Below are 20,751 nucleotides of genomic sequence, written 5' to 3' on the forward strand. Positions count from 1 at the left end.
CCTTCCCGTCTCAGGAGAAGTCGGGAAGGTGGCGGTGGCGGCTGCGGTCCCGGGCCGGCCGGTTGGTGTGGCGCGCGCCGCGTCGAGCCCAGCCCAGCCAGAGCCGCGGCGGCCGGGCTCCGGGCGGGCGGCGCGCGCTGACGGAGGGCGGCGGCCGCGGCCAGGGCGGCCCGTGGGACCGCGGGCCCCCGGCGCAGCGCCGCCCGGTTCCCGGCCCTGCCGGCCTCCTCCCTCGGCGCCGCGGCCATGGCGGCCAGCGCGAAGCGGAAGCAGGAGGAGAAGCACCTGAAGATGCTGCGGGACATGACCGGCCTCCCGCACAACCGCAAGTGCTTCGACTGCGACCAGCGCGGCCCCACCTACGTGAACATGACGGTCGGCTCCTTCGTCTGCACCTCCTGCTCCGGCAGCCTGTGAGTGCGGGGCGGCGGGGCGGCGGCGGGGGCGGGGGCGCCGGGCGCGCTGCCGGCCGTTGGGGGCGGCCGGCGGGGCCGGGGGCGGCCGTTGGGCGCGGGCGCGCGGGGGCGGAGTGAGGCCGGCCGGCGGGATGCGCCTTGGGTGTGAGCGGGCCCGGGGTGCATGCGGAGGGCTGCCCGGGCGGAGCCGGCATCTGCGGTGCCCGGTCCTCCGCTCTCCGGGGCGCCGGCCGGGCCGCGGGGAGCAGCCGGCGGGGTGCAGAGGGCCGTGCGGGGCCTGCTGTGCGCCGGGTCTCTGAGCGGCCTGGGCGCGGCGGCCCTAGCGAGGCACCTGCTGGGCGCTGTGGAGGGAGAGCTGGGGTGGAGGAGGGCAGGGTCGCGTGTGCTGGGCTTTCCTGTGCTTGTTTTAACCCTGCTCGCTCCGAGAGTATCTTGGCACCCGAGAGAAGGCCGGCATGGAGGGGCTTGAAAGGTCGTGATGGCACAGATGGGAATCCCCACGGGAGAGTTTGGGGGGATTCATTCCCGGGTCGGGGAGAGGGCGAGGGCACCGAGGAGGTGGGTTGTGGGATTTGGGCCTCACAGTCGTTAGGGAGCCCCGAGTCGCGGGAAAGTTTTGGCTGGGAGTCGGTCCCGAGCAGCGGCCTTGCGGCGTGGCTGCGGTGCGGCGTCCCGGCCGTGCGTGGCGGCGGTACGCAGCCGGGGGGGACCGGGAAAGACCGCAGAGCGGAGCGGCTCGAGTTTGTGCTTGTCCTTTGTTTCGTTCAGCTTTGTTTAGGTAAAGGTCGTACTTGCTGTCCAGTTTCATCTGGTAGATGTTGTTGGAACCGGGAAGGTGCTTTTCCATGTAAGTGGTAGCTAGTCCGTGTTCTCAGCCGGTGATTCTAAGATTCATACTCAGATAACATACACAGCGTGTGGGAAACTGGTTTCTTGCAGCTTGGAAAATGCAGGATTGTCCGGGAGTGTGCTATGAGTATTTGCCTTTTTTAATTTTAAGTTGGACAGAGAGGCATTGCTAGTTTTCTCCGGGTTACCACTTCTTCAGGAAGCAGGTGTTAGGTACTATTGGGTTTCGTATGATGTGTATTGTGCTGAGCTTTAAAATACTGGGATAGGAGAGTCCCTGAGGTTAGTTTTAGGTTGTGTAGCAAGAGAAACAGTGAAGGTGCCAGTTGGTAGTATTACTGAGTCGCAATAAAGTCATAAAGTAGGTGGAATCTGGGAGATAGGCTGGTTCGTGCTTGTCACAAATAAAGCAGAAAATTAAGTGAAATCAAGCCAACAGTACAATATTTAAGTGTATTTTACTTTTAAGAAGTGCTTAAGATGTTCTGCTTTTGCTAAACATACAGTTCTTTAATGCACTTAAAGTGTTTTTAATGCACTTAAAGTATTTATGTATATATAAATATGCACACACATACATGTATTCACTGTTCTGAATATTTGACATTTCTTTGTAGCCTTTTCAGCACACTGTTCCCTTGCAGCAAATGTGCAATGTTAAGAAATTATTTTCAGATTTTCTCCTGGATTCAGACACATGCTGTATAAAAGAAAAGCTCACTATAGTGACAACTGCTCTTAATGGGATTTAATATGTAACAGGACTTGGTTTATCTATTCAGTTGTTACTCCACAGGCATTTCTTGCTTGCTTGGCCTGTCATATACTGTGGGGAGAACTGCAATTACCTGGATCCTGCTGCTGTTAGGAGGCTTGCTTTCTAAGTACATGAATATATAGCTATAATATTGTTACATTTTCTTTCTGTGAGGCATTATCCACAAAATATGTAAATGGATACAGAAAGCTTTACAGAAGAGTTAATGCTTGAGCGAAGACCTTCAAAGACCAAGTGTTGACAGCAGGTTAAGCTGCTTTCTGGGCCTGCCCAGCACCCCCTATCTGAGTGCTGTTTGGAGTCCTTGTTGCTCCACTTCCCATCCAGCTTCCTGCTAACATGCTTGGGAAGGCCGTGGAAGATGGCCCAAGTCCTTGGGTCCCTGCACCCTGTGGGAGACATGGATGTAGTTCCTGGCTCTTTGCTTCTGCCTGGCTTAGAACTGGCTGTTGTGGCCATTCATTTGTGGAGTGAATTAATGGATGGGAAGATATCCTCTCCCCTCCCCCCATGTCTCTACACCTTTCAAATAAATCTTTAAAAAATAATAATAAAGACCAAATCCGTAGATAAACCTGGTTTTGAATCCTGGCTCTAAGTGTTGTAGTTAGAGAATGCCAGTCACTCTTTGTAGCTTGATACATGAAATGGTGAGGGTAAAGTTCCCCTTGTAAATTTTGGATGTAGATTTGTTCTCAGTATTAAGAGAATATAAAACACCACATAGTGCTTGGTACATAATAGGTGCCTGATGAAATATGTTATTAACAGAGAGGGAGAGGATGTTCTATGTTTAAGGAAACAGTATTTGAAAGACATGGAAATGACTAACACCCTAGTAAAAAATCTTATCAGTTTGGATTTTTTAAATGTAACTCAAAACCATACTCAAATTGGTTTAAAAATACAAAGGGAATTTACTGATTTGTCTAAGGTAAGACTTTATCCAATGGCTTAATGATGTTGCCTGTGTTTCTGTCATCCAAAGATAATTGCCCCCAGAGCATACTTTGTACCTGTTGTCTAATATTTTATTTACTTATTTATTTTTATTTATTTGAAAGAGAGCAAGAGGGAGAGACAGAGCTTCCATCCACTGGTTTTCTCCTTAGATCACTGCAGTGGCCAGAGCTGAACCAGGCAGAAGCCGAGAACCAGGAGCTTTATCTGGGTCTCCCACTTGGGGAGCAGGGGACCAAACACTTGTGCCATTTCTGCTGCTTTCCCCAAGCCAGTAGCAGGGAGCTGGATCAGAAGTAGAGCAGCTGGGACCTCAGCTGGTGCCCGCATGGCATGCATTTCAGGTAGTGGCTTTACTCACTAAGCCACAACACCACCCCCAGTCCAACATTTTTAGAAGTTCTGCCATTGACTCTGACTAGTTCAGTTCTTGTGGCCACCTTAGACCAATGTTCTGATTGGACAGATGTTCTATGTGACTTCTTTGGATCCTTAAAGAATGTTCCTAAATCAGAAATCTGGGACTCCTGGGAAGAAAGTGATGTAAGCATGGCAACCATCAAACGTCTACTGCAGAATATTGAAGGAACGGTAGCTCTTGAGGTTTCTTTTTTTCCTAATCTTTGAAAAAAATCTTTGATTTTTTTTTTTAAATCTTTCCTAAGGTAGGAAAATAGGGAGAATAATGTAACAAATCAGTTTAATTATGTATTTGCTGTGTAGATGGTAAAATTGAAAAAAGGTATTTTGAAGACAAATTTTGATACTGCCACTAGCTTGGTGATCAGAGCAAGGTATTAAGCTAGGCCATGTCATATATGTTGGCCTTTAAAAAAAATAAAATTTTTTAAAAAAAGGAGGGCTGGAGCCGTGGCTCACTTGATTAATCCTCCACCTGCAGCACCGGCATACCGTATGTGCGCCGGGTTCTAGTCCTTGTTGTTCCTCTTCCAGTCCAGCTCTCTGCTGTGGCTGGGAAGGCAGTGGAGGATGGCCCAAGTGCTTGGGCCCCTGCACCCCCATGGGAGACCAGGAAGAAGCACCTGGTTCCTGGCTTCAGATTGGCACAGCTCTGGCCGTGGCGGCCGTTTTGGGGGTGAACCAATGGAAGGAAGACCTTTCTCTCTCTCTCTCTCTCTCTCACTGTCTAGCTCTGTCAAATAAATAATAAAATATATGTTGGCCTTGATATGTTTTTAGCTTCATTTTTTATTTGCTATTGCTTGATTTACCTAGAAAATACTGATACTTGTTAAATAATACGTATTCTCATGGATTCTAAATTTTACAATAGTCACATAATTATTCATTTAGCAATACTTTTGTTAAAGGTATTTTTATTATTATTGAAATTACTAGATTCAGAGCTAATCTTTCCTTTATTTTTCTCCCCAGTTTACTGTCCTGTAGGCTTGAATGATGTTCATTCAGAATATACAACTGACGTCAGATTGTGAAACTTTAAAATAGATTTTAGATTTAGGTACAGTTAAGCTAATTGTTGGTGAGGCAGAAAGAGGCATCCTAACTTGCTGGGTTGTCACTATTTTGTGTTTTTAGAAGTACTTAAAATTGTGAACAGACACTCCAAACAGTTATAGCTAAGCAACAAAATAGTATCTTCATGTTAAAGAACTTCAGTTGATTTTGAGATGTGTTTTACACCAAATTATTTGTTTTGTGGAGACTGTTAGCATTAGTGTAGTACTAAAATAATGAACAGTTGCTTCATTTTTAAAAATGATTCATAAATTTTTCAGTGAGAGTTTAGGTACATTAAAATGACATTTGCAATACATGTTGTCACTCTAATACCAATTATTTTATGTAGACAGTGCATTTAAACTTTAAATTTTTGGTGGGTAAATGGAGTCAGCTAGTAACTTATGCTTTGTTTATTGTTTTGACTCTCTGGTGAGTTTTTATTGCAAGAATTTTAATTCTTTAAGTTAAGGCTGACTAGGTGAAGTTTGTTATACAATTATTAACAGATGTATTGCAACCAAATGCCCTTCTGGGAGCACTGTTTTTTAATGGGATTCATGAGGTTGCACACACTGGGCAGTGATTTGTATTCCTTTTTTGCCTTTTTTTTTTTTTTTTTTAAATTATTGTGGGGCCAGCACTGTGGCATAGTGGGTAAACCTGCCGCCTGTGGTGCCGGCATCGCATATGTGTGCCTTTTGAGACCTGGCTGCTCCACTTCCAATCCAGCTCTCTGCTATGGCCTGGGAAAGCAGTGGAAGATAGCCCAAGTCCTTGGGCCCCTGCATCCATTTGGGAGATCTAGAAGAAGCTCCTGGCTCCTGGCTTCAGATTGGCACGGCTCTGGCCATTGTGGCTATCTGGGGGGTGAACCAGCAGATGGAAGACCTCTCTCTTCTCTCTGCCTTTGCCTCTGTAACTCTGCCTTTCAAATAAGTAAATAAATCTTAAAAAAAAAAAAACAAAAAAAAAAGATTATTTGAAAGAGTGATGGTATGGGGCTGTGGGAGGGGTGGATAGGTGAGATATCTCCAGTCTGCTGGTTCCCTCCTCAAATGGCTGCAACTGCTGGGGTTTGACCAGGCTGAAGCCAGGAGCCTGTATCTCCATCCAGGTCTCCCATGTGGGCGGCACGGCCCAAGCGCTTTGGCCATTTTCCACTGCTTTTCCAGGTGCATAAGTAGTCCGCTGGATTAGCGGTGAGAAGCTGGGACTAGAACTAGTGCTGCTGTAAGGTGTGCTAGCTATGGGATGCCAGCATTGAAAGGTGGCAGTGTAACCCACTGTACTACAACGCAGGTTCCCCCCCCCCCCCTTTTAATATTCTAATGTGACTGCATTCAGTGAGATATTTTGATGATGCAGATGCAAGAAAACTTTGATGTAGAACAAGTGATAAAATTCTTAAAACTTTTATTGTGAAGAAAAAAAATTTTTTTGAAGTATTTAGTGCCCATGTACTGGGGATGTAAGAATTAAAGTATTTATTGAAGTAAAAAAATGTAGCTACTATTGAGTACTAGCTATGTAGCAGGCATTAGTGCAGTGACAAGCATATGAGGAAGGTACTGTTGCTGCATACAGCTTAGGTTTTCTTTATAAAAGTTTTAAGAATTGGGGCTAGCGCAGTGGTGTAGCAGGTAAAGGCGCCGCCTGCAGTGCCTGCATCCCATATGGGCACTGGTTCCCGTCCTGGCTACTCCACTTCCAATCCAGCTCTCTGCTATGGCCTGGGAAAGCAGTAGAAGATGGCCCAAGTCCTTGGTCTCCTGCACCCACATGGGAGACCTGAAAGAAGCTCCTGGCTCCTGGCTTCGGATCGGTGTAGTTCCTGCCATTGTGGACAACTGGGGAGTGAACCAGAAGATGGAAGACCTCTCTCTCTCTCTCTCTCTCTCTTTCTCTCTGCCTCTCCTTCTCTCTCTGTGTAACCCTGACTTTCAAATAAATAAATAAATCTTTAAAAAAAAAAGTTTAAGAATCAGAAGGCCGCCGCCGTGGCTCACTAGGCTAATCCTCTGCCTGCGGCGCCGGCACCCCAGGTTCTAGTCCTGGTTGGGGTGCCGGATTCTGTCCTGGTTGCTTCTCTTCCAGTCCAGCTCTCTGCTGTGGCCCAGGAAGGCAGTGGGGGATGGCCCAAGTGCTTGGACCCTACACCCGCATGGGAGACCAGGAGGAAGCACCTGGCTCCTGGCTTCAGACTGGCGCAACGCTGGCCATCGTGGCCATTTGGGGAGTGAACCAACGGAAGGAAGACCTTTCTGTCTCCCTCTCACTGTCTATAACTACCTGTCAGAAATAAAATAATAAAAAAAAGAGTTGTCTCTCTGATTCTTTTTATTTTTTTGACAGGCAGAGTTAGAAGTGAGAGAGAGACAGAGAGAAAGGTCTTCTTCCGTTGGTTTACCCCCCAAGTAGCCACTACGGCCGGTGCGCTGTGCCGATCTGAAGCCAGGAGCCAGGTGCTTCCTCCTGGTCTCCCATGCGGGTGCAGGGCCCAAGTACCTGGGCCATCCTCCACTGCCTTCCCAGCCACAGCAGAGAGCGGGACTAGAACCTGGTGCCCATATGGGATGCTGGTGCCGCAGGTGGAGGGTTGGCCAAGTGAGCCAAGGTGCTGGCCCCAGAGAGACAACTCTTACCTATTGGTTCATTCCCCAAATGCCTAGGAGTCAGAAACTCAGTCAGAATCTCCCATGTAGATGACAGTAACCTGAGTATTTGAACCATCATTTGTTGCACTCCCAAACTGTTCGTTAGTAGGAAATTGAAATTGGGAACAGAACTTTGACTCTAATGAATGAGTGGGCATTCCAGTATGGACTTAATAGGCGTCTCAAGTATCAGTTTTTAATGAGTGCACCAAACGTCTGCCCCTGCATACAACTTCTAATTGTAAAATTGGCACACATGTTTAGTGGTGTGCTGTGGTACCCTACTTGAAGTTGGGATCCAGAACTAATACTGTTTCCAGTCTTAAAGGATGTTGTAGTTCCCATGGGTTGCTGTAAATTGTTGTAAATACTATAGTTTTGGGGTTTTAAATGGTTGATTTTACTTCATTGGGCTATAAATGGCAGAACAGATAGTTTATGGGTGTATTATACTTTATGACTGCGTCATGCTTTTTTGGGAGATAAGGCTTTAGTTCCAAAATATATTCTTTTTTTTTTTTTTTAAAGATTTATTTATTTATTTTTGACACAGTGGACAGTGAGAGAGATAGAAAGAAAGGTCTTCCTTTACCATTGGTTCACCCTCCAATGGCTGTCGCGGCTGGCGCACCGCGCTGATCCGGAGCCAGGTGCCAGGTGCTTCTCCTGGTCTCCCGTGCGGGTGCAAGGCCCAAGGACTTGGACCATCCTCCACTGCACTCCCGGGCCACAGCAGAGAGCTGGACTGGAAGAGGGGCAACCAGGACAGAATCCAGCACCCCGACCGGGACTAGAACCTGGTGTGCCGGCGCCGCAGGCGGAGGATTAGCCTATTGAGCCGTGGCGCCAGCCAATTTATTTACTTATTTGAAAGTCAGAGTTACACAGAGAGAGAAGGAGGCAGAGAAAGAGAGAGATCTTCCATCTGCTGGTTCACGCTCCAGTTGGCTGCAACTGCCAGAACTGCGCCGATCTGGAGCCAGGAACCTCTTCTGGGTCTCCCACGAGAGTGCAGGGGCCCAAGGACTTGGGCTATCTTCACTGCTTTCCCAGGGACTCTAACTGGCGCCCATATAGAATGCTGGCACTGCAGGCAGCGGCTCTACCCACCATGCCACAGTGCCAGCCCCCAAAATATATTCTGAGCTTTGAATTTTATTCAGAAACTGTTGTATATTCTGTATGTAGAGGGAATATGGTACTGAGTGTTCCAACAGCAGTTCTTCTGAATTTGACATCCCCATAATACCATGTACAGTGAGTCAGTTCTTTTACTGTTTTCTTTAATTGTAATTAAGTCCCCTTACTTTATGCAGGATTGGTAGTGGTCAGGTATCAGGAAATAAGTGAAAATAGTTATTAAAAACAGATATTACGTGGCTGGTGCTTTGGTGCTGTGAGTTAAAGCCTCATCCTGCAGCACCGGCATCCCAGTGTGGGCGCTGGTTTGAGTTCTGGCTGCTCCATTTCAGATTCAGCTCCTTGCTAATATGCCTGGGAAAGCAATAGAGGATGGCCCAAGTCCATGGGCCCCTGCCCCAATGTGGGAAACCTGGAAGAAGCTCCTGGTTCCTGTGTCGGATGGTCTTAGTTCCAGCTGTTTCAGCCATTTGAGAAGTGAACCAGTGGATGGAAGACTTCTCTGTGTCTCTACCTCTTTCTTTCAAATAAATGAAATCTTCAAAAAAAAAAAAAAGATATTACACATATATAGTTTTATGTGTTTATAGCAAGCTTAATTTTTTTTTTAAAGATTTATTTACTTATTTGAAGGGTTATAGAGGAGAGACAAGAGAGATCTGCCATCTACTGGTTCACTCCCCAAATGGCTGCAATGGCTGAGCCTGATCCAGGGTGAAACCAGGAGCCCAGAACTCCATCTGGGTCTCCCACATGGGTAAATGGGGCCTATGCACTCAGCTCATCCTCTGCTGTTTTCCCAGGCATATTAGTAGGAAGCTGCATTGGAATTGGAGCAGCTGGGACTCAGAACTGGCACTCATATGGGAAGCCAGTGTTACAGGTGGTGACTTAATGTACTGTACCACAACACTGCCCTGCAAGCTTAAGTTTTTAATTATAATATCAATTTTTCATAGTTTGTATTTAACACTACATGAATTTTTTTAATATGGGTTCACCGATTATATTCTCTGTCCTCTGATACAATCCAGACTCACACTGTGCTGTTTATTATTTTCAGCATTTCAACTTTTTAAAAAAGAAATTTATGTTTTATCTTTTTAGAAGGCAGTGAAAAGGTAGGAGAAGAGACAATTTTTTTTTTTTAAAGATTTATGTATTTGAAAGGCAGAGAGAAGAGAAGAGATCTTCCATCCGCTGGTTCATTCCCCAAATGAAGGACTATATAACAGCCAGGGCTCTGCCAGGCTGAAGCCAGGAGCCAGGAGCTTCATCCAGGTCTCTCACATGGATGCAGGGGTCCAAGCACTTTGGCTGCTTTCCCAGGTATATTAGGAGGGAGCTAGATAGGAAGAGGAGCAGTTGGGACTTGAACCGGTACACATATGGGATGCCAACACTGCTGGTTGAGGCTTAACCTTCTATACCACAGTGCCAGATCTTTCATTTGGTGGTTTACTCTCCTGAATACCTGGGACTGGGTCAAGCAGAAGCCAGGAGCCTGGAATTCCATCAGACGTGTTTAGCAGGACCCTAAGTACTTGGGCCATCATTTTGCTGCTTTCCCAGGAGCATTAGCAGGGAGCTGGATGGAAGAGGAACAGTTAGGACCCAAACCAGCACTTTGATAAGGACTGCTGCATTGCAGGTGGTGGTTTAATCTGCTGAGCCACAACACCTACCTCTTAACCTTAAAAAGATACGTAAGTGTGTATATATATATATATATATGTATATATATATATATATATAAAATTTGAAAGAGAAAGAGAACTAGACGGGGCTCTCTGATCCACTGATTTACTCAAAATACCTGCAGCTGCTAGGGTGGGTCAGGCGTAAGCAGATAGCCTGGAATGCAATCTGGATCTCACATCTAGTTGACGGGACCAAATACTTGAGCCAAGTTGGCGGCTGAGCTGGGGACTGGAACCTAACCACTGTGATGGGATGCAGATGTCTCTCATGCAGTGCCTCAACCACTGTGACCTGTTCCTTAATTTTAAAGTGGTTTGAATGCTGGATTGTTCTAGATTTTTATAATTTTTTTTTTTAGGCTTGTAATTCTCCACTATTACATGACACCTTTTTCTAGCAACTCAATTTCATCTCTAAAATACTTCGTTTATATGGGAACAATTCTTCTCACTCATGTGTCATTGTTTTACACAATATTTAATTAAACTATATACTTACCAAATACCCTACCAAGTGTCTTACCAAGTACTATTTCAAACTCTTGATAAACATAAAACTCAATTGGAAGGAATAGGAGAGATTGGCCTTCTAAGCTGTGAATGTTCATTGTGTGATAGACAGTAGCTGTAGGCTTTTCAGAGTGAAAGGGAAACATGGATTCTTCCACAAAATTGAAGGGACTCCTGTACAGTACAGTGCTATGAACATCTTCTATACTGGAGAAACTTCTGCATTGAGGGTGTAGTAGTGTCATTTGACATTAACTTGGTGGCATCATTTCCATATAAAGTTTGGCTCTTATTTTATTCTGTTTTTTGGCACAACTGTGACTGAACACTTTGGTGCTTAGCTTCGAAGTAGATAAAGTGTAATTTCTGTGGATTTATATTAAAATTAAATGTCACTGAATTAGATTATCAATGAAAGATATTAAAAACATTGTTTTAAGGAACTTGCTGACCTCTAGATCTGAATTTAAAAACTGTTACTCCTTTAGAAAGCCCTGCATTTGCTACAGTAATATTCTTTCAAAAGCAGGCAGATTTCATAGACTGATTTTTTCATTCTTTTTTATACAAATATGCATAATTTTCATTAGTGAGATGCTCTTAAGGAGATGCCCAGGACAAGGCATCATTATCCTATCCACTTACTCCACACACAGAAATGCATTTTCCAATTCAAACTACTGATTACCTAGGGAAACATGACTTGATTCCTCTAACATATATATTTTAACCAGCTTGTTCCCCAGCAGGGAAAAACAATTAATAAAACTAAGCTTTTGGAGCCAGTGTTATGGTATAGTGGGTTAAGCTGCGTCCTGCAATACCAGCATCCCATGTGGGTGCCAGTTTTGAGTTCTGGCTGTTTAACTTATCCATCTCCCTGCTGATGGTCTGGGAAAAGCAGTGAAAGATGGCTCAAGTGTCTTGGTCCCTGTCACCTATGTGGGAGACTTGGATGAACCTCCTGGCTTTGACCTGTCTCAGCCCTGGATGTTGCAGCCGTTTGGAGATTGAACTAGCAGATGGAAGATCTCACTCTTCCTCTCTCTTTTAATAAATAATAATAATTTTTTTAAAAATCCCAAGCTTTCTTAATTGTTCACCCTGCACAGATTGTTACTTTAATCAAACAAATGGTTATTTGCAAGATTGCTTGAGGCATAGTTAAGAGCAGCATACTGGTGAACATATGGAATGAGTCACACCATCTGGTTCAGTCACACCTGGCTGGTGGTCATTAAAACTAAAACTTGTAGGGATCTATCTATGACTTAATTATTCTGCTAAAACATTCTGGGCTGTACCAGTAGATTACTTCATAACTTGGAACCAGTTAACTGACAAACATGCTTTCAAAATATTAATACTACAGGTTTTAAATGAGTCAAATGATCCTTTTTGACAAAACTGGGGACTTGAAATGTGAATTTTAGGATTTGGAATGGGTGGCACATCAGTTCTGGCCCTGTTAAACTGTAGTTTACTATTGGCCCTGTAAAAACGATGTAGCTTACTTGCTCAACATTTCCATCCAATAGTTACTATTACTGTTATTAAAGTGTTCTATAAATGCCGAATTTACATGGTAGGTGGCCTAAGCTTATCTCAAAAAAAGAGAAGTGGCACCAGCTTCTAGGAATACACTTTAAAAATAAGTTTCAGTTTTGACCAATTAAGAGTTACATTCAAGTTATCAAATTGGTAAGTGCAAAAAGTGGTCTGCAAATGAGAAGAAAATTAGTGTAAAAATTGTGATTGCAAGACTGTAATTTATTATTTGTTAAGTTAGCATTTATTGAAATTAACTCTTTGTGTATACAGCTCAATAAATCTTAACATGTAGCCACCACTAAAATCCGAATGTGAGGACAGGTGTTGTGATAGAGCAGATTCAGAGTGCTGATTCAAGCTGGCACCCCTGCTTCTGATCCAACTTCTGATGTATCCTTAGAGGCAGCATATGATGGCTCAAGTGCTTTGGGCCCCTGTCACCCCGACAGAGGAGACCCCAAAGACTTCAGGGTTTCTGGCTTTGGCCTGGCCCAGCCATGGCTATTGTGGACATTTGGGGTGTGAGCCAGCAGGTGGAAGTGCACATTCTCTTACTTGATTTCTGTCTCTCTCTGCCTTTCAAGTAGATGAAAATAAATAAAAATAAAAAATTAAAAAAAAGGACATGGCAGCTGCTACATCATCCCTAAAAAGCTCTTTAGTTCTTTAGTCCCTGGCAGCTAACCACCCATGTGTTCTTCAACGCTGTAGGTTTTGTGTTTCTGAGAATGGTGTATAAATGAAATCATAATCTTTCCAGATGGCTTTCATTCTGTCAGCATAATGCCTTTAAGATTAATTCGAGGGGCAATTGGGTTGTTTTGGCTTCTGATGCATATATAGTTTCTGTAAATATATATAGGTGTTGGGCAAATACAACATTTCATTTCACTTGTGTAAAAATATTTAGGGTGGGATTGCTAGATTATATGCCAAGGATATGTTTTTATAAAAAATTGAATTGTATTTTAGTAAAATGTTGAAGGTTTTTTAAAAGATTTATTTATTTATTTGAAAAGGTTAGAGGTAGAGGCGGAGGTGGGGGGGGGGGTGGGAAGGAGGAGAGTCTTCATTTGCAGGTTCATTCCCCAGATGGTCACAATGGCTGGAGCTGCACTGATTTGAAGCCAGGAGCCAGGAGATTCTTTCGGGTCTCTCACGTGGGTGCAGGGGTCCAAGGACTTGGGCCATCTTCCACTGCTTTCCCAGGCCATCAGCAGAGCTGGATTGGAAGAGGAGCAGCCAGGACAAGAATAGGCACCCATATGGGATGCCTGTGTCGCAGGCAGAGGCTGAAGCTGCAGTGCCACAGTGCTCCAGTTTGTCTGTTTTTTATTTTTATTTATTTATTTATTTATTTATTTATTTATTTATTTTGTTTTTTTTTTTGACAGGCAGAGTGGACAGTGAGAGAGAGACAGAGAGAAAGGTCTTCCTTTTTGCCGTTAGTTCACCCTCCAATGGCCGCCGCGGTAGGCGTGCTGTGGCCGGCGCACCGCGCTGATCCGATGGCAGGAGCCAGGTGCTTATCCTGGTCTCCCATGGCATGCAGGGCCCAAGCACTTGGACCATCCTCCACTGCACTCCCTGGCCACAGCAGAGAGCTGGCCTGGAAGAGGGGCAACCGGGACAGAATCGGTGCCCCGACCGGGACTAGAACCCGGTGCCGGCACCGCAAGGCGGAGGATTAGCCTGTTGAGCCACGGCGCCGGCCTATTTTTTATTTTTTTTAAACTTTTATTTAATGAATATAAATTTCCAATGTACAGCTTATGGATTACAATGGCTTCCCCCTCCCATAACTTCCCTCCCACCCACAACCCTCCCCTCTCCCGCTCCCTCTCGCTTCCATTCACATCAAGATTCATTTTCAATTCTCTTTATATACAGAAGATCAATTTAGTGTAAAGATTTCAACAGTTTGCACCACATAGAAACACAAAGTGAAACATACCTTTTGAGTACTAGTTATAGCATTAAATCAAAATGTACAGCACATTAAGGACAGAGATCCCACATGAAGAGCAAGTGCACAGTGACTCCTGTTGTTGATCCAACAAATTGACACTCTAGTTTATGGCACCAGTAACCACCCTAGGCTGTCGTCATGAGTTGCCAAGGCTATGGAAGCCTTCCAAGTTTACCGACTCTGATCATATTTAGACAAGGTCATAAAAGACAGGTGAGGATAGTAACCAATGATCCTAAGAGTGGCATTTACCAGGTTTGAAAAATTATACAGCATTAAGTGGGGAAGAGGACCATCAGTACACACAGGTTGGGAGTAGAGCCATTGGTGGTAGAATAGAGGTTATGATTACGAAGGAATGAGGCCCAAGTGCGCTAGACAGGGTCTAGAACAAAGGACAGAGTCATTATTAGAGGAGCTAAGAAAGGTGCTGTCTAAGCTACAATTAAGTTTTCTGATTGAGAGGCAAATAGAACCTGACAGAAGGGGCTTGATAATAATCTGTTGGGCTTTAGGCCTTGTAAGTTAAGAGGCCCAGACCTATCTATCTCTTCACATGGGCTATATCCTAAGGGAGGTGTGAACCTCCTAGGGGAAGGCACTCTGTTGACTTTCATTACTTGGCTGGCCTGGGAGGAGAGCTGGCCAGGTAAAGGCAGGGGGCATCTCTAACAAGAAATTTACAGTTCTGCCTTCAATGTTGCTGACCCTACTTGGCCGTCCCCTCAGCTGCAGTGGTCACTTTGGAAGTTGGGCTAAGTGAAAGGCTTTTCAGCTTAGAGCCAATAAGATCTGTGGCTCTGACCTGGGCATCCTTCGACTCCAGGGCAGGTCCATTTCCAGTGATCCAACTCTTGGCAGAGCTGCCAGGGCTCTTCACAAGCTGACTTCTGCTGAAGCCCAGGCTTACCACATTGAAAGCCACTCTGCCCTCAAGGAGACCCAACAGGCCAGTCCACTGCAGTGGCTTTCAATGTGTTTGTTTTATAAAGATTTATTTTATCTATTTGAAAGGCAGAGTTGCAGAGAAAGTGAGAGAGAGATATTGTCTGTCTGCTAGTTCACTCTCCAAATGACCATAATGGCCGGGACTGGTCCGGGTTGAAGCCAGGAGCCTGAAACTCCATCCGGGTCTCCCATATGATTGCAGGGGTACAAGTACTAGAGCCATCTGCTGCTGCTCTCCAGGCTAATCAGGGAGCTGCATTGGAAGTGGAACAACAGGACTCAGACTTCAGTGCCCATTTGGGATACAAATATTGCATGCAGCAGCTTAACCTGCTGCGCCACAACACTGACCCTGATTTGTGAATTTTTAATTTCTACATTTATTGATTTTCATTTCTGAAAATTCTGATTTTTTTGGTCACTTTTCCTTTGAGGGGGAGGTTGGTTCTTAGAGTCCCCTTTTTTATACAATCCAGTGATATGTTACAGTGAGGATTTTTTTGTAATTAATGCAGTATTTGTCATATTTTAACAGAGAAGCCTTTTCAGAACATCTAGTCTGCCGCATTGTCAGAAGTAAAATGAAATGAGATTAAATAATGTGAAGTGGCAGACTAGGTACATTTTAAGTATTCATTTTTCTGGCTTATTTATTAACTTCGTTTCACCAACCATTATATGACTGCTTCACATCATATAGCATAGTTGGTTATTTGTTGTGGTCTTTAAATTTGTGTGTATATATTCTTTATATATATATGGCACATTTTAAACTTATATTTTTGTTATTTATAATTTTTGAGAAATCTTTATTTGGACATAAAATTCTAGAAACTCAAATTTTTGTGCATAGGGTGAAAGTTTTGAATGTTTTACAGACGATTGAACTTGGATACCATTTAGATCAGTAGAGATTTAGAGAAATTCTGTTAATTTCTTTTGTTTGGTAACTAGAACAGTAGTTCTCACCTAGAGTGATATTTACTCCCTCAGGCAGATTTGGCAATGTTTAGAAACATTTTTGATTGTCAGTACTTGGGGAGGGTATTCTGCTTAGCATCCACATTACACTGGGCATTCACCCTCCCTCCCCCCCAGTAAAGATTCTGACCTACAATGTCAATCAATAGTGCCAAGGTTAAGGAACACTGGCTTAGAGAAGTGAAGATAATGTGTTAATGGTGGTGAGTATCAAGATTTGGGAGGAAAGATTTTTCCAGACTTTGGAGAAAGTTAAAAGATGATTCTCTCCTCTTATTTTCTTTCTCTAACTTCAGCAGTTATTCACATGTGTAAAGCTAGGACTGAAAAGCTGCATTTTTGGTCCAACTTAACTAGTCAATTAGACTTCCAGTTATTTCTTGCCATTTTATTCTGTTACAGAATAATACATATTCATTGGGGAAAACTTGGAGATGATGGAAAATTATTTTTAAAAAAGTCATTCAATCCCATCACCTGTATGCAAGGACAGTTAACATTTGGAGTATTTAGGGGCTGGCATAGTGGCATAGTGGGTTAAACCTCTGCCTGCAATGGCAGCATCCCATATGGACTCCAGTTTGAGTCCCAGCTGCTGTACTTCTTGTCCCACTCCCTGCTAATGCACCTGGGAAAGCAGTGGAAGACGGCCCTGGTACTTGGGAGACTCTGGGGAAGCTTCTGGCTTCTCATTGGCCCAGCTCCAGCTGGTTGTAGCTATTTGGGGAGTGAACCAGTGAATGCAAGATTGATCTCTCTCTGTGTCTCTCTGCCTCTCTCTATTTGTAACTCTGACTTTCAAATAAATCGTTTAAAAAAAAGAGTATTATTTTTCTTGGCCAAGATTCCTTATCTAGTTCTGAGAATACTATATAATTTTATCTTAAAAATTAATACAAGCCTAAATAGGTATAATGTTATACAGTCTTATTGCCATTGCCATTTATTTAACCACTTACTCTTTGGTACTAAATGTTTCTGATGTTTTTCTATTGCAAATAATGTTTGATGTACATCTTGTATATAATTTGTTAGCTACATTTCATATTACTCTTTTAGGATTGGTTCTGAAAATGGTATTGCTTTGCATGCATTAGATTCTTTTTTTTTTTTTTTTTTTTTTTGACAGGCAGAGTTAGACTGAGAGAGAGAGAGAAAGGTCTTCCTTTTCCGTTGGTTTACCCCCCAAATGGCTGCTAAGGCGCACTACGCTGATCCGAAGCCAGGAGCCAGGTGCTTCCTCCTGGTCTCCCATGCAGGTGCAGGGCCCAAACACCTGGGCCATCTTCCACTGCCTTCCCAGCCACAGCAGAGAGCTGGACTGGAAGAGGAGCAACCGGAACAGAATCCGGCGCCCCGACCTGGACTAGAACTCAGGGTGCTGGCGCTGCAGGCAGAGGATTAGCTAACTGAGCTGCGGCGCCAGCCATGCATGAGATTCTTGATACTAATTCATAAGTGTATCCCACTATCAGTATCTGAAACAACTCATTTTCAGTACAAGCTCATTAAGCTTAATGCTAATTATGTGATAGAATTGTCCTCAGTTTTTTTTTTTTTAATGTTTATTTTCATCTACTTGAAAGAGCAAGAGAGAGAGAAATCTTTCATATGCTCGTTCACTTCCCAAATGTCCACAGTAGCTAGGGCTGGGCCAGGCTGAAAGCAAGAACCTAACACTCCATCTGCCCCTCACAACACCTGCCACAGACTTCACATTTTTGTTTTAAACCACACTGTTTTGTGAGTTTATAATATGCATTTACAAAGCTTTTTGAGGCTGAAAAAGACATCTTTGTATATTCTTGCATTGAAAATATATACTTAAGCTGTCTGAATAAATGCGGTATACAAAAACTATTAGAGAAAGTACTGTGAACACATGTAAAATTTCTTTGGAATTATTTGATTTATATAATAATTACAGCCTTGCAAAATTGTTTCTGCCATTTTAATAAATTTGTATCTTATTTTAAGTGTGCTGAATGAGCTCATTTAAAGAAGTCCTGTTATGTGATCTTGTTCAGGGGGAAAAATGTCTTTTCAGAGTTTGGTTAAGAGTAAGTACATTTTTATAGTATTTGTTTAATAAATTCAAAGTTTTGTTCACTTAGATAATAAAAATGTAACCTGTGATATGGTAATACCTGGAAGATGTATCAGTAAATATGCTATATACACTGCAGTGCATTCAAGAGATTAACCTTCTGGGATGCTCTTTCCTCATTGAACAATTTGGTATCTATAAAGATATAAATTATTGCTTCAAAAATTTGTGAACTTGTTATTTACCTTTTCTGGTTTTCAAAAAGAAATAATTACACATGAAGTGGAAAGGTAAAGGCTGTCAGGTACAGGAGATATTAGGGAATAGGGAGACAGGGTTGGAAACGAGGGAAGAAGAGGGATTTGAGTGAACAATAATCTTAGTTTTGGGACAAAACATTGTGTAAATATAGGTCATAAATTAATAAATACAGTGAATACAGTCTTTCTCTTTTAATATGGATCAATCAGAAAACAAAGTGTTGGCCCTTAAATGAATAATAGTGACTTTCTCTTTGGAAATTTAGAGGGAACCTTTAGAGACTTCTTTTGTGGTTGCAGGTAGTAATGGTCCTCAAGTTATTCATACATAAGTTTTTTTTTTTTAAAGATATATTTATTTTATTCAAAAGGCAGAGTTAAGAGAAAGAGATCTGATCTTCTGTCTGCTGGTTCACTTCCCAAATGGCCACAATGGCCAGAGCTGGGCCAGATGGAAGCCAGGAACCAGCAGCTTCTTCTTTGTCTCCCACATGGGTGCAGGGGCCTAAGCACTTGGGCCATTCTCTAGTGCTTTCCCAGGTGTTTACACAGGGAGCTGGATGAGAAGTGGAGCAGCTGGCTCTCAATCCGGCTTCTCAGCATGGCTTTACCCGCTGTGCTATGGTACTGGCCCTATACATGAGTTTCTTCATAGTTAGATTTGAAAATGTCACTAGAATAAAATTGCTGTTTAGTTTTTTTGTCCCAGTGAGTCCTTATTTCTACATTTCACTACTTGTCAGGAGCTAAAAAACAGTTCATTAAAGAAAGCAATATAAAACAGCATCAAAACTCTAGGTTAGTTTTTCTCCACTTTAAAATGTGATTTGATTCAGATTGAAAGGTCTGAAAGGTATGTCCTTCATCTCTGATGAGTGGAAGGAGGAGTAAAAAGAAACAAAATAAAAAAGTTGTGGAGTGGGGCCGTGTTGTGGCATAGTGGGTAAAGCTGCCGCAAGCCACCGCCTGCAATGCTGGCATCCCATTGTGGGTGGTGATTCGAGTCCTGGATGCTCCACTTCCGATCCAGCTCCCTGCTAATGTGCCTGAGAAGGCAGCAGAAGGTGACTCAAGTGCTTGGGCCCCTGTACCCACGTGGGAGACCTGAAAGAGGCTCCAGGCTCCTGGCTTTGGCCTGACCCGGTCCTGACCATTGTGGTCATCTGGGGAGTGAACCAGCAGATGGAAGATTTCTGTCTCTGTCTCTCCATCTCTCTCTGTAACTGTGCCTTTCAGGTAATTAAAAATAAATCTTAAAAGTAAAGTTGTGGAGTTTCTGTTAATTCTGAATACTTCTTAGTGTTTTGGCTAAAGTATTCAATTTTATAGTATTACATAATATATTTGATTACTCAAAAATTTCCCAGAATACTTTTGAAAGTTCTTTGGTTGATTTATTATGTTACTGTTAAGTCTTTTCATTTGATTTGCATGGGTGACTACAAATTTACAAATTCTGAAAGATAATGCTAATAGGTTCTAAAACTTAGACTCCAAATGTGATTTTTATCAAAGGATATGATTCCAAAGTAGTTTTATGAAATATTGCACAGGTTTTTTTAACCCTCATTCTTGTGGGTGGGAAGGCCATTTTGTGAAAGTTGAACATGATGTTAATAATTTACTGGCTGTGAGTACATTTTTATTCAGTTTTTCATGTGCATAGTAAAACATCATTAAGATAAGATCCATAAGGCTATACATATAGAAATGTCTTTAGAGTTTTAAAGGATCTTAAAAAGCTATGTATTTAGCTGCTTTGTGATTTTCTTCTCCTTACTCCTATGGTTTCTTGAGTTTATTCTCCGTGCCGAAATGATTTCTTTCTTGAACACTTACTTGAAGATGTTCTTTATTATGAATCCTTATCTGAAGTGATAGAGAGATGGGACTTTACTCAAAGTGGCTAATTATCTCCAGTTTCCTGATGCTAGTTTTCATATAGTTTTATGAGTTATCCTCAAACTTATTTCTCAAGATAGCAGCTATTTGTGTATAGCTGTGATATTAACACACATCATTGTCATAAGACACATGAAATATTTAAATAATTATGATTGTAATTCTTGACTATAGAATTTTCTTCACATATATAGTCCTTTCCTTCCATCAGAAACACACTAAAGCAATATTTATTTTCTAGAAGCCCATAAAGATACTGCGTGTTCCCAAGTAGGTGGCTATTTGAATTTATCTTTTAAATAAGCTGGTATAAATCTAATCAAACTTATTTTATGTATTAGGAAAATTGATAGCTTAAAATAATTTACTTTTAGTTTATGGGATGTAAATATTATTCTAAATTTAACTGCTAAATGTTTTAAATTATTAGATTTGTCATTTTGAAAAATGTATAATAGTAAATTTTGTAAAATATTTTATCTTTTAGGCGAGGGTTAAATCCACCGCATAGGGTGAAATCTATCTCCATGACAACATTTACACAACAGGAAATTGAATTCCTACAAAAACATGGAAATGAAGTAAGTGTTTTTACTGTTTT

General features: G+C 42.7%; 1 protein-coding gene across 3 annotated transcripts in view; it reads left to right on the top strand.

The window, feature by feature from the left end:
- Positions 1 to 215: 215 nt before the first annotated feature.
- The window catches only part of AGFG1 (ArfGAP with FG repeats 1), an 84,989-nt gene continuing 64,453 nt past the window's right edge, over positions 216 to 20,751 (top strand). The window contains exons 1-2 of one of the 3 annotated variants that reach the window (XM_062193143.1): positions 216 to 413; positions 20,638 to 20,731. In XM_062193143.1, the coding sequence (XP_062049127.1) occupies positions 247 to 413; positions 20,638 to 20,731 (261 nt within the window). In that variant the 5' untranslated portion in view covers positions 216 to 246. The remainder of the gene's footprint in view (positions 414 to 20,637; positions 20,732 to 20,751) is intronic. The other 2 variants (XM_062193136.1, XM_062193128.1) reach the window with 2 other exon arrangements.

Source organism: Lepus europaeus, chromosome 1, assembly GCF_033115175.1.
Source record: "Lepus europaeus isolate LE1 chromosome 1, mLepTim1.pri, whole genome shotgun sequence".
In the NCBI taxonomy this organism is placed as follows: domain Eukaryota; kingdom Metazoa; phylum Chordata; class Mammalia; order Lagomorpha; family Leporidae; genus Lepus; species Lepus europaeus.